The sequence below is a fragment of the Coturnix japonica genome, chromosome 1 (genome assembly GCF_054131305.1).
Source record: "Coturnix japonica strain WE chromosome 1, WE-NBRP24, whole genome shotgun sequence".
In the NCBI taxonomy this organism is placed as follows: domain Eukaryota; kingdom Metazoa; phylum Chordata; class Aves; order Galliformes; family Phasianidae; genus Coturnix; species Coturnix japonica.
Window position 1 is genome coordinate 152,659,699 of NC_140663.1, and position 14,164 is coordinate 152,673,862.

The window sequence follows — 14,164 nt, forward strand, 5'->3', positions numbered from 1 at the left end:
CTTCAAAGCCATGTTTCCAAGAGTTGGTTTATAATTACTTGCATGCCATTTTAACAATCCAGTTCCTTAAGCAGCAAGGCCCGACAGTTCCTGAAACAACTCATCAACTCACCTCACATTGTTGATATCAGCCTGTATCATTTACAGGCCTGGCTTAGGAGCTGGGCTGCTTCCAGTTCTTCAGAAAGTCCATGTAAGAAACAAACCTGGGACAGTTCAGCTGTTTGTCAGCACTGTTGTTCAGATAATCCCTTTCCCAGTTTTCAATGAAAAACACCTTTCTCAGCTAACTCTCAAATCACATTCGTTTTTACCAGGGTTCGCCAACAAGCAAACCAAGGTATCTGCTTTCCTCAACAGGCAAAAAAGAAGCTGAAAATATATATATATTTTCATCATTTCTACTTGACCAAATCTCAATGCTCTTCAGTCCTGTCTGCAGAGATGAAAGTGAGAATCTAATCCAGTTCACAGTACGCTACTGCTGACAGAACCGGTCGGCTGATGCTTTTGCTATGCATCTCACTGCAAAGCAAGGAAAAACACCCCAAATTCCACGCTGTTTATTCTTATTTTTCTTATGGAAGGACTAATGCCTTTAGTCTTTCCTTTGAAGGACATAACCTGAATTGGCAACTCATCTCACATGCACACACACAGAAAAGAAACAGGTTTAGCTCTAGAGGAAGCAACAATGTTAGTAAGTTGGGTTTTTTTTCCCCCCTGGAATTTCTCAATCTTTACAGAAGGCTCCATTACTTTCAAAGCACCCCATAACAGAGTTGCAACACGGAGTCAGAAAGGGTGGAGATAGAAGGTGGGAAGAAGAAAGCAAATCTTTCATTATAAACAAGATAGCTTTTCTGGGACAGGAAAAAGATATGTCAACAGCCAGGATTTTATTCACTGGATATAAAACAGTGAGGAGGAGCTGGCATCTGGTAAAGAAGATGTAAAGGATTACACAGAGTGAGTCAGGAAGCTCTAATGCTCAAGGAATCTTAAAGGGAGCAGAAAGAGGAAAAGCAGAAATACTGCAAGCCTATCTCCTGAAATTCCATTAGTAGCTGGGATTAAAAAACCACTAAAACCATAGACCCTAAACCACGCCGTGCTTTTCCATGTTTCCTGACATCCTGGGGGCAAATCAGAAGAGAGTCACTCAATACTCATACAATTACATTAGGTACAATATAAACGAGAAGAAAATGGGTTTTAGACATCTTTATTATTTAAGAAACACAAAGGCAGCAGTTGTCACTCTAAACAACTTATTAAGGATCCAAGGTGCCAGCTGCAAAGCCCAGAGCACAACAGCAGTACGCTAACAATGCTGATACACAAGTAGTATTAAAATGATGACTTAATAAAAACAACAGATTTGGGAGAGTTTTCCTCTGTATGTGGTTTTTGGTTGTTGTTTCTTTCTTTTTTGTTTTTTAATTGTTACTATGGAGAGAGGGGGAGATGAGCGAAGTCATTTTATGTTTCCCTAGAGACAGCAATTGAGACAATAATATTAGTAAGTTCTCAGTACCTCCTCTTTTACTATCAGTATTTAGTTTCCACAAGTGTTTAATGGTCTTAAATTCGTGTAACACTACAGAACAAAACCACCAAGACCTGCAGTTGAGGAGACGTACCTTTTAAGGATGGCACAAACCATATCAAACCTGAAGCAGACTAGAAACCAAAAACGTACAGGTATTTTCAACTAAGAAAAGTGCTGGCACAGATCTCAAGCCACAGATGTTAGTGTTTATTTCTAAGACTCGCAGATCTTCAGCTTACAACCTCCAGATTACTCCTGTTAAGCACGCAATTTATGCCCGAAGATCCATACCTATGACAGCTACTCAATTTTGAAGTCACCATATGCACAGACACACACTTCAGTTTGGTGTTTTTTTTTATATAAGAAACATTTGTCACATTAAAACAGTTTCTTTAAACTTCCAAGTGCACAAATGTTACTGCAGTTGCATAGTTTCACACATATATCAGACTGTTCTCTAAAAATACCAGGTCATAACATTCGCATTTTACTTGATAACTACAGAAGCGGCAAGACAAAGTCTGATACTCACGGAGAAAGAAATAAAAGATATTAAAGGCATCCGACAGACAGCCAAATTTCAGAAAGTCCAGTGAAAACGGCTCACTACATAAGAATGTACTTAAACAGCACCATCTGAACAATTATTTTTAGAACATACTAAGGCTGCGAGGCATTCCAGCATAATAAGAAGTCACAACTGCCATGAAGCGGTAGCCTCAGGGCTACGTTAAGACCAATCAACAATGTGAGCACGCTGGTGCATTTAATGAAAGATCCAGGCAGTAGTTATAAAATGCATTAGCACAGTAACCGATGTAAGAAATTAATTGGATTCAAGCACGAGTGTCTACTTTACTCCACCTGCCAGAAGCAGAAAACTGAAAAATAGAAGAGCTATTTACCTGCCAGAGGGTCCAGTTCACCCTCCTGCCAGCCCTTCTCACACTCCTAAGCTTTCCTCTTTCCTAGTTTGAATGTTAAAACTAAGTCCTATTGTTCAAAATCAATTTCCTACAGTGAAAAGAACAAGAGCAGATGGACACGAATGTGTCGTTCGCTACGGCCAAACATAAGGTTTTTATTTGAGATCTCGCAAGAAATTCAAGTTTGACTACAGAATCCCTGAGGGGGAATAACCAAATTAAAGCATTCTGCTTTCTAACAACTTTTCAGTCTTGAAGATAAATCTATGTTTTTCTACCTTCAGCACTTCCAATATACCTTTTTTTTCCTATAGAAGTAACCTCAAAAGGCCCAATACTTTCCATACAGCCATGGACATTTGTCTTTTTCTTTTAATTAAAATAAATTTGAAGAGGTAGAAGCCTAATTAAATACCATTTCCATAAGAATCCTCATCAATACGTTGGGCGATCATTTAAAAAGGCTATAAGCAGAAAAGGCTTCACAAAAGTATCAATCTGAACCACAGCAGAACCCAGTTTCACAGATTCACATGGCATCACCTATACAGGAGTTAGCGAGATCTCATCACGCTGTGAGACCTGCAGACTCCTCAAGTTGGATTTACCCATTTGATCTTCATCAGACAGCAAGATCCCAGGTTCAGGTTTTTATATAACATCTTTATGACACCGTATCAAAAGGACCATGGAAAGCCAAACAAATTCCCTAAAGAATCACGCATTAGAAGTAACGTTCTGCCTACGCTTCCGTTTCTAGGGTGGCTCTGTATGATGGAAAAAGGAGTCATTTCTTTCCCAATCCCATTTTTGTCAGGAGATCCTGCTTAAGGAAGGCCAAGATCCAAACCCAGTCATCTTCCAGCAACATAAATGGCTCTCATAATCTTCTGCCGAAGGCTTGTGAAGCAGTATAAAGGTTACAAGGTGTCCTGAAGCAAGTTGGAGGGAATGAAGAAGGAGAGAATAGTCATAAGATGCACCAAAGTAATAATGCACGTAACATAGTTCCAAATGACTTCACTCAGCATGAAAGAGGACCTGAAAAAGTCCATAAATCTCATTGCCAGTTTTTAGGTGACATCACTTGCTAAAAAAGTTAAAAATCTAGAATAAACTTCCTGTGTCAGCAACGACATGCTGGAGTAAGAGAAATCTGACTTTGGGCTACTGATGTTTGCAAGGAAGAGGCTGTTGCTCTGCACAGCATGAAGCAAGGAAGGCAGAATTATCCCAAAGCTGTTTTTACTGATACCCCTTATCTGGGCCTCAGGAATTGCCGATTGAGACTGTTAGCAGCACATCCCCTTCCTTACTCAGAGCATCCCAGTCTGTTTCCTTCACACTGACAAAGAAACTGGACTTAGACCCAACAGCCACAGACTGCTCTGAAGGAAGAGCATATTCACACATTCAGAAATGGGGAACATCGTCACCACTGGGAATCAAGCAGGATTTCGAATCCTTTTGGTGACCTTCACCTCGCAGTGTATCCAAAGCTAACGCTGGTGTAAAGAGACAGGGAGGAGATGAAAGTTATGTGGCATGAGGTCATATACAATCACTGGCCTTATTTATGTCCTCGCCACCAATTTCTGTGTATTCCTGTATAGGAAAGGGTCAGAAGAAGATCATTATCAGAGCCTTAAAGAACTCCTGTGCAAATATGACCCCATGAACAGGCAAATTACTCAGAGGTATAAAAACACCCTTTCCAAGCACCCAGGTAATATTTCCTCTCCTCTCTCTCTCTCCCCCACATTTTGTCTTTAAACTGCTCACACTCTCTCCTCTCAGCAGCCTAGAGAAGTAGAAGACAACATCAACAAAAAAAGCATTAAGAAACAGTATAAAGTTCATCCTCCACACCTGAGTGGAAGGCAGTTTAAAGGGGCCCTACCTACCTGCAACCCTGTTGTTTGCTTCAAGAACTCTGTTTGCCCAAGGAAAAAGAGACGAGCAAATCCTGGAAGCAGATCCTTCCCCAAAGGAAGTCTGAGACTCAATCCTCTGAGTGGTTTCTTTCTTCAAACTTTCACACTGGTTCTTTACTTTTGTGGGCAGCTGGAAAAAGAATGAAGCCGTAGGCTGAGGCAGGGACTCCATACTTCCAGGATAGGGAGGCAGAAAGACTGGAGGGGAAGGAAAAGTGCTAGTTGGTAACTTCTTGAATAATGACCTGCATTCCCTCATTCTCGGCCACACAGAGACATACACATAGTCACTGCCATAGGGGAGGATGATAAGAGATGAGGGCTAGACATGCAGTTTTTTTTCATGCTCTGATGCCAAAAAGAAAAAACACAATCAAACCCACCCCAAAGTGCTGAACTGTGAACTTTCAAGACTGTTCAGACATCTACCGATCGATGAGATCAAGAAGATTTTTTTTTGGTCCAGAAAGTTCTCTCATTTGTTACAAGATGACGTAAAGTGGGCAAAAAAAAAAAAATATACGAGATTATTTCTGGGGGAAAAAAAAATGTCCACATTTCTCCTCTGTTCTCTCAAGAAAATTAAAAATGGCATCTATTGCAATGTGGTGAATACCTCCCCGTGATCGCAGACAGAAGGCGCTTTAAGAAGAAACCATCATACTTACCTGGATGCTTCCCTTATCGATGACTTCCTAACCCTACTTCCAGATCCTCTGTAAAAGGCCTTACTCCAATCTCAACTTCTTTACTCAACGTAGGTTCATCGCGATACAGCTGTAGAAGCTGAGAAACTACCCACATTTCTTACTGAGTTTCTCAATTTGTACAATATTAACTTCTTCCTGAGAGTTAACTTTTATATAAATAAAACATTAATGAATAAGAGCACAAATTTTCCTCTTCACAAATCCTGAAAACTGACAGTGAAATTTTATCAGTAGCACGGAGCCAACAAGGAATAGAATAGTAGGGAAGTAGAAGTGTCAGCACTTAAAACAACTGCATGTATAGCTTAGTATTTGTTTACTGGTTATTACCCATTACAATCAGCTTTTAAACAACAGCAGTAGTGTCTGGTATTTGTATACAGGGTAGCTGTTGTGCTTCATGTCTACTGTTTTATCTGCAGTGCTTACAGGACACCAGATAAAACGTGATCCAATAGTTAACAAAGAAGGTAATCTACTCATGTTTGATGCATTTTCAATGATCATTCATCTATGTAAAGTTTTACTATGCTTTTTTCCCCTCACGTTCTCTCTTTCAGACTATATAATCTAACCAAAATGGTCTGTATAGTTAGATACCTGAAGCGCCCTTCAATTCTAAGCATTCCCATCCTCAAAAAACAAGTCTCCATTCTGCTATAAATAACATAAGAAGTTGGAACGAAAGCCAGGTTTTGTCATTCAAATCACTTCAATAATATATTCTCCAAAAGGCATCTTTAAGCTTTATGCAATTAGAGTAGTAAACAGGAACGCATCATGAGAGATGCTTTTAAAGCACTAGCACAATCTGATATCCCGCACTAATTACAACAACCAAATAAAAATCAGTAAATTAGTTCCAAAGACACTACTTGGGCACACAGGAAGATATTCTGCCTCTTGATTCCTCCAAGGACAACAAACATGGTGATATTATTTCAATTTAAGGCAAGAGTTTTTGCTCTAAATAGACTTTTTTTAAAATGAAAAAGTAGGATTAATTATCCTTTAGTGGAACTCCATGACATCTGCTTATCTATTTTTATTTTAACACGAGACCATGTGTTCCTACATCTTTCAGTTTGCCAAGATACTGACTTTTCTATAAAGATCGGCTGTCAAAAGGTTAGAGAGTTGGGTTCAGTCTTCTCGTTCCACATGCATGCTTCTGTGACAGAGTTTGTCTGCAAAGAACAGTAACTGACCAAAACATAAATGTAATTGGCCATTAGATGTCCCTAGGATTATATTTATGCTCCCTGCTCCCAGTGAAGCAGGTGGTGCAAGATAAAACAGGAGAGAAAAATGCAATGCACAGGATGTGCCCAAAGAATTTCTACTGCTATCAACTCTCTGACTGAAAAAGAAACTATTACAAAAGGACAATACAATTCTCCTCCTAAACAAAACAGTGAATAATAAGGTTCTTAAATTGCAAATACCTTGATTCGGTAACTTTTCAAGTTGCTAATACTTACTACTTACTTGCCAACACACTCTGTGCAAGCACAATGCCATACACAGCAATACAGGCTTAATTTCAGATGATAAGTGCTGAAGTTGGAAAAGCTAATAATGCTCTTAAGTCAAGATTCCTTTCCAGCTGAAAGCAACAGAAGATATCAGAGACAACCCAGATGAAGCAGCATGACCTAGCTTTGTGCATGCTGCTTGAAACAGGAATCTGTCCATGTCCCAGTATGATCAAAAAGCTGCCTTTGACGGATCCTCTGTAATGAAAGATCTCATTCACTGGGAAAAGACTCCAGAAAACCTTTGGTATACTGCCTACTATGAAATCATGTACTCAGGCTTCAGGCTTCCTTGCATCAAGGTCATACTATTTCTTTTTCCAAGAAGGGCCAGCCCCTTACTTTTACTTTTTATCTTTTGGTATGTTTTTCTTCCCTCATACACTTGCATTGAACACTAAAGATCGGTCATGTTTGTGTTGTAGCTTTGAAAAATACCAGCCTGATTTCTATACAAATACAAACCTCGGGCCGAAATCACTGCATCACTTTGCATTTTGAAGAGATAAGTGCTAATAAATGCTCTTTTGTTCTTCCAAGATTTAGAAGAGCAGAACAAATCTAGAACAGATCATCCAAAACACGTGAACGCCCTGTTAGGGGAATGCTGGGAGAGGTTTTTTGCTGCCTCAGCAATTGTAATTGATTCCTGCTACAGAAATGGGATGTTAGGTCAGCATAAGGAGCTGAACTGACACAGCTCTTTTCTCAGTCACTGTGCTGTCGTTTACTGATCCACCTGAAGCAAAGGGACCCTTCTTGTTGGAAGAGGGGAAATTCTGGCTGAGATGACACAGGAACAACTTATACAGATAATCTCCAGGAGAAGATGGGAGTCAGGAAAGGCCCTTATGTCCTCATTTATGAGCATGCGGAATGCAGTTACAACAAATGTTTTCATCTTCTTTGAGGGAAGAAAGGAATCTCTGAAGCATCTTTGCCTTTCCAGGGTGACCTGATTATAGAAACCCCAAGGTAACAGTGGTTACCTATCAGGAAACACTGAATCCATACATTTGTTAAGTGGCACAGAGCAAACGCAGCAACACTTTTCTTTTTGTTGCAACACTGCAGCTTTAACTCAAGATCTAAGTCAAAGAACATAGAATCAAAAGCAAACTGCCTCATCCTACTCAAGATACTTGTACCTTCGATCAACTACTTCTCAGTCCTGATACAAGATGTATACAAGTTTTATACATCATGCAAATGTTTATATTTGAAGTGGTGCTGGCCACATGAAATACTTGCAGCTGCAAAAACAGATCCTTAGACCTTGAGGAGGAGTCATTGTTGCTCTGTTGCTATTCCTTGGTTTGGTCCTACCTCTAGACACATGCAGGCTGCAAACCAGCTGCAGGATCTACACACCAACATCTGGTTGAAATGTTATAGAAAATAAACATTACAACAACAAACGTTTAGCAAAGTACCTTTCTCTGGCAATTAGCATCAACATGACATGGATACTGAAATGTCAGCTTCACATCACTAGCGTTATCTGCGTAAATTTCAAGCCCCCGACACTAAGGAAAACAAAGACTGGTTTCCCAAAGCCTCCTGCTGAATTTTAGTTTTGGAGGAAGGGAGGGAGAAAACTGAGGGGACAGAAAGGAAGATGTCATTGAAGATCACAACAGCTGCACAAGGAAACATTGCTATCAAGCCGCAGGAAAGAGAGAAGGTGGCAAGAACAACTTATCAAAGTGCTGATTTACAAACAAAATCATCATGCAACCCATCATTAAAAGCTAAATCTGCAGGCAACTGGTGTGGGCTTTTATTTTTCTGAACTTTCAGGTGAAAATGGCTCAAGGCTTTTCCCTGTATGTTTGACCCTTGTTCTTCCTCACAGCTCTCCTCTAGCACATATGGTCTCTGGAGAACAACAACACAACACAAATGAAACTTCTTTCACATAGGTATTAACTCAAATACATACAGAAATTTAATGGGTTAATATTAGTAAATGGCAACATGGATGCACTGAAAAAAAAATGAAAGCTAAATAAACAATTTTTTTTTTGTTGCTATTATTACTTTAAATATAAAGTCCTCAGTTTTAAGAAGTTCTACAGTAGGAAGTATTCAAAGAACCTATTTCAGAACTGAATCCTTACTATTTTACTTTCCGTATCAAATATTAATTGCTGTATCTTTTTCTGTTAGATGTTCCTAACTCCTGATCTCACAAATGCAGCACAATCTGACCAGTATTTTTAGCAGCTATAAGAACTCCATAGCCCAAACTGGACTGAGTGCCCTACAAACACTCCTATTGCTGAGGCACAACCTGATGCCAAATGCTGCTGTAAGCTGTGTCAGCTCTCCAGTACTGAGAAGCAGTGTGATGTAACTAAGGCTTATTTTTTTGTCTAACATGAGGTAGTGACAGTGAAGACAGACACCAACTTCAAGTCATTACCTGCAAATGATGTGCAAGCACACCATAGTACTTCCACAATGTGAAGTCTGGCCATTCAGGTCAAAATTCAAGCAAAAACATCCCGTGGCAATTATGAGGGGTCTGGAGCACAGGCCGTATGAGGAGAGGCTGAAGGAGCTGGGAATGTTCAGCCTGTAGAAGAGGAGGCTCAGGGGAGACCTTACTGCTCTCTCTAACTTCCTGAAGGGAGGCTGTAGTGAGCTGGGAGTTGGCCTCTTCTCTCGTGTCATTAGTGATAGGACCACCACACAAAAACACACTTTTTAAGGTTTGCTGGTGATTACTTTCCTTACTATGCCAGTGCCCCAAATTCACCCATATCTTAACATCAACTTATAATTGTCTCATTCTCTCCAAACATTACCTGAAGTAAGACCACCACACGCTACATAATACACTTACAGTTAAGCTGAAATAAACAACACCTGAAACATATTATTTGTATCTGCTTCAGTAGGGTTGTGTTTTCCTGTTTCCCCTGTCTTTTCTTTACACAAGTACCTTCACACCTACCTGCTTTCATCAGCTTTTGCACTAGACACCACTAACTTTGCCAGTGCCTCTTCACAGGCATTCCAGTGTGCAATGTCTGACTGTCTCTCTGTATCTGTTGAAATATTAGCACTTGTTTTACATCTCATGAAAGAAAGAAAAACAGCGTCAAGTCACGTGTAACATTAAAACAGAGAAGAACACACAGATCGGTTCCTAGGCCAGACTCACTGCTTTCACAGAATCATACAGAACATGGAAAACAAACACCAAATTGTCCATATCAAAACAGAAACTTACCCCACTGACTGACCCGGGTTGGAGATGTTTAACCACACCCTGAATCTCACAGGACCCTCCTTTCTTCGTTTAAGTCAAGACTTCATTGACAAAAAAAAACTGTGATCTGGGACATATAAGAAGAACTTCCCACACACTCAGGCAAATACGTAGAGACTATCAGCTCTTCTGATAATAAAACATAACTTCAATCATTACCAAACACCTCTATATGTGAGTAAGATACATGATATGCATCTTAACTTGAAAGTAAGTTTGATAACCACATACAGCAGAAATTCTTGAGACGAGGTTCGTTTTCAGCATAAAAATAGTTCTCTGATCACTTGTTTCTTTCTGTACCAAAAAGTAATAAATAAATAAATCAGTGTTTCTCCAAACTAGCTGTTAAGTTTAATAAAATGCTTCTGTCTCTAAGTTCTTAAGGTCAGTTCTCCTATAAAAGACCAGCAAGTCTCCTTTCCTTCCATCACGTTTTCTTTTTAAGGCAAGATTCTAAAATTAGTCTGCACCAGGATCAGGAAAGGTCTGCAATGAAGTTATTAGGTTTTAACTGTATGATATACGTGAACAAAGTAGTTTATTTTCAGCTCAAGGGCTTCCCAGCTACCAAGTAAAAGCTTTAAATCTCAAGTACTGCATGACGCCATTATTTCTGCATAAAAGAAAGTTTGTATCAGATAACTGATCCTCCAGACTCTCAAAGTGTTACTTAAATAGAACTCCATCTTCTGGTTTGCCAAAAAGGAAAGCACGGCACACATGACAAAGCTCAACACAGCCAGCTTAAAGGAAACTGATCTCTGCTTTTCTGGGCTCCCATCATCTCCCACCCCCCAAAGTCATCAGGGAAATGCCTTCTACCAGTCAAGTCCTTGCACTCTATTTCATAAAACACAGCAATATTCCAGCAGTCTGGACGACAGAAGACTTACAGCGCCCAATAAAAAGCCTTTTAAATGGAACTTGGATAGGAAAGTGTGTAATTTTGTTGAAGAGGAGCTGCAGGACTTATTTCAGTGGCAAGTTAAAATACAGCACCAAAACAGACTTTACGACATGAGCTGAATGTAGCTTTCAGATATACAACATCCTCAAGCCTGCACTGAGCAGAAGTCTGGTTTTCAAGCAACGTATCTTGACGTTATGACTCAACATTTTGATTCAGTTTTTTTTCCCCTCTTCTTGCACATTGAAAATATGTAGACAGAAAAGAAGGGTGTGTGAGCAAAAACAAAAGCACTAACAAAATATTGATCATCTCTCATCACCGCGAGCAAGTAAGAATTTGTTTTCATACTTTCTGCAGATGGTTACAAACAAAACCATGCAGTGAAGCACATCCTGAATTCAACAAACCAAGGAGGGAGGATGGTTCCTATCTCTGAAGTGGAGGAAGGAGGGAGGAAGAGGAAGGTGGAGCGAGCAATGCTCCACCACTGCAGAAGAAGCACTTAACCACCCCTCAGCAGCACAAATAGAAGTAGAGTGTTGCACTGTTAAAGAGCAAGCAAATTAAACACAACAACCCTGCCCTTTATGGAAAGGGATCATTAAATGGGGTGCGTACATTTCTGAGCTCTACATAGAGCTGTTTTAGCTTTCATAATACCAGTTGTAGCCAAAAAATTATACCAACGTATGACAAATCTAGCTGCCACTTTATAGGCAGTGGTAGAAGATATTATTGATCAAGTATGAGCATTTTAAAAGGAAGGTCAAGAGAGAGAATCAGCATCAAAACCCCCAGTACAGACAACTGTTCTATGTCTTCTTTCCCTGCCCATTCCTCAGCATGCATTGATGCAATGCATATTTCTTCCCTCTTCTTTATTACCTAAGTCCTACCACAGCAAATGGTTATTTGAGAAGTGTCCTACACATTAGTGTAAAACACAATTAAGCCTATTTAGCAGCCAACAATCAGAGTGTCATCTGACTCCCCTGCTTTCCATCCACCGGAAACTAAATTTAAACTATTGTTAATTGAGAGCATGGATGTGAAAATCATAGAATGGTTTGGGTTGGAAGGGACCCTTAGGATCATCAAGTTCCAGCCCCCAGCTATAGGCAGGGACACCTTCCCTCTAAATACATAAAGAAGAGATCTTAAGAAGAGTGGGCTCAAAGCTTTTGTAGCTATAAACCCTTCTACAGGTTTTATTAGATTTACTCATTTTATTCAGCCAGGGACTAAACATTACCAGGAGTTTAGTTCACATGCACAGTTTAAAACTTGATGAACTTGCAAGTTAGCTGACACCACACTTGAACGGTTTCAAGCAATAAACCATCCCAGACTCCACAAGATTATCACTTGTGTCACTCTACTGCAACCTTGAGAGGGTCATAAAATAAACAGACTATTCCTGCTGCATCTTTACAACAGAACAGCTGCTTTTGAATCCACGGTTCAATTTACATCCAGTTGGGATGCCCCAAAGAGTGGCCCTGCTAGACAGGGGGGTTGGAACTACATGATCCTTGAGGTCCCTTCCAACCCGGGTTGTTCTGTGATTCTGTGAAAGAAAAGGGGAGCTGCATGAAGCATGACAACAGAGCAGACAAGCAGGTCCCTGCTCCATGGAGGGAGGGCAAGGAGCAGGGCAGCACTCCTCCTGCGTGACAGCACGCAGCAGCTGGGCACCATGCCCTGAGCTGAGAGCAGCACAGCCTGCCTGCTTTGGGGCAGCTGCGAGCCAAGAGGCACACAGAGCCAGAGGGAAAGTGCAGGGGGGAAGGAAGGGGAAAGGGATGCAAGGGAAACTATGGGGGGCAAAGGGAAGGGAAAAGCTGACGCATGGAAGCCAAATCCTTTCGTTTGGGTTTCTACATCCTGTGCTCCCCGTGCAGCAGAGCCACTGATTGAACCTCACTGAGCTACAGCCACAAGAGCCCATCTCCATGTATTAAGCCAACTGGAGCCCGTGTTATGGGTATGGTACTTAGGCTTGAACACAAACCTGAACGTTGCATCACCCTTACTATTTTTAAGTACAATTCAGCCTTTCTTTCATGACATTATGCAAACATACTTTTGGGGGAGGGGGGGGTGTTTTCTCTTATTAAATAACACTGCTCAAATGCAGTTTGTTCGGCTCATCTGCCAAACAGTTTTGCGACAAATTTCATGCAGCAATTGCTGGAATCACTTATTAAAAGCAGTAATTGTTACAAGAGAGATACTAACACTGACTTTACATATTCCTTAGGAGGATAGGTTGAAGAAAACTATTTCTGTTACTGCTCTCGTTTTACTTCTTCAGGCTGCATGAACAACAGTATGGAAAGTCATGCATCATGTTACAAAAAACATAAAAGGCATCATAGCAACCAAACCCTGATGCTTTCCAGCACGGAGTTACACACTCCACAAATAAAAAGCACAGCTACTTACAATGAAAGCTGTGAAAAGAAGAAAATCATTAACAAGAATGAAAACATTTCACATTGACGGGATTGCCAGAGAACTTCCACACTGCTTTATGTGCATGTACTGGGGGAGAGTGGTTAGGCCCTGGAACAGGCTGCCCAGGGAGGTTGTGGATGCCCCGTCCTTGGAGGTGTTCAAGGCCAGGTTGGACGGGGCCCTGGGCAACCTGATCCAGTAAATGTGTATGTTTGGTGGCCCTGCCAGGCAGGGGGGTTGGAACTACATGATCCTTGAGGTCCCTTCCAACCCGGCTCATTCTGTGATTCTGTGGGGAGAAGGTCACTAATATTTAAAGTTAAGTACCTACATTGTCAGGAATCCCCTCACCTTCGATCAACCAAAGAACAGATAGATTTTGAAAGCATCCCCCAACTGCAAATGGCTTCAAGAGCCCAATTTGAAGTATCCTTGGCTCGGTTTCAGTAGCATTCCTCCTCGGAGACCACCAATAGAAGCGGACTTCAGGAAAATATGAAGTGAGAAGTGTTCTGTGCTAGAATTACTACTTCTTAGAGACAGCATGAAAAACAATTAGCTAAAAACAAAGAAGGTTTTATGAGAACGCGAAGCTGTGATAAAATGGAATGCAACAAATGAGTCAAAAGTACAAATGAGAACTACACTGAAGCAATGTTTCTTGGCAACCTTTCAGCCGAGGGGAACAAGTGCCCCTCGCTATTACCTTATGTTTATGTACCTAACACAAATCAAAGCTCAAAATATTTCTAGAGAAGCAAAATCCCATTTATACTAATATTTATGAAAGCTTTCCACAGCTTTCGAAGCAGCGTATCAAAAAAAGGGGCCCCTCCTTTGGTTTTCAGACAGTTTGG

The 14,164-nt window shown here is 40.6% G+C and overlaps 1 protein-coding gene across 9 annotated transcripts in view; it reads right to left on the reverse strand.

Moving 5' to 3' along the window:
* TSC22D1 (TSC22 domain family member 1) overlaps positions 1–14,164 on the reverse strand; it is a 61,950-nt gene that overhangs the window by 26,366 nt on the left and 21,420 nt on the right. Inside the window, exons 3-4 of one of the 9 annotated variants that reach the window (XR_014942098.1) lie at positions 4,386–4,545; positions 1,210–3,413 (exon numbers count right to left, since the gene is read on the reverse strand). The exons of 2 other annotated variants lie outside the window; for them this stretch is intronic. Coding sequence is in view for 1 of the 7 variants with exons in the window: in XM_085536115.1 (XP_085392241.1) it covers positions 9,671–9,713 (43 nt within the window). In the remaining 6 variants the exon portion in view is untranslated. Of the gene's footprint in view, positions 1–1,209; positions 3,523–4,385; positions 4,614–5,609; positions 9,714–14,164 lie in introns of those variants that run through there. 6 more of the 9 variants (XR_014942099.1, XR_014942095.1, XR_014942096.1 and 3 more) reach the window with 6 other exon arrangements.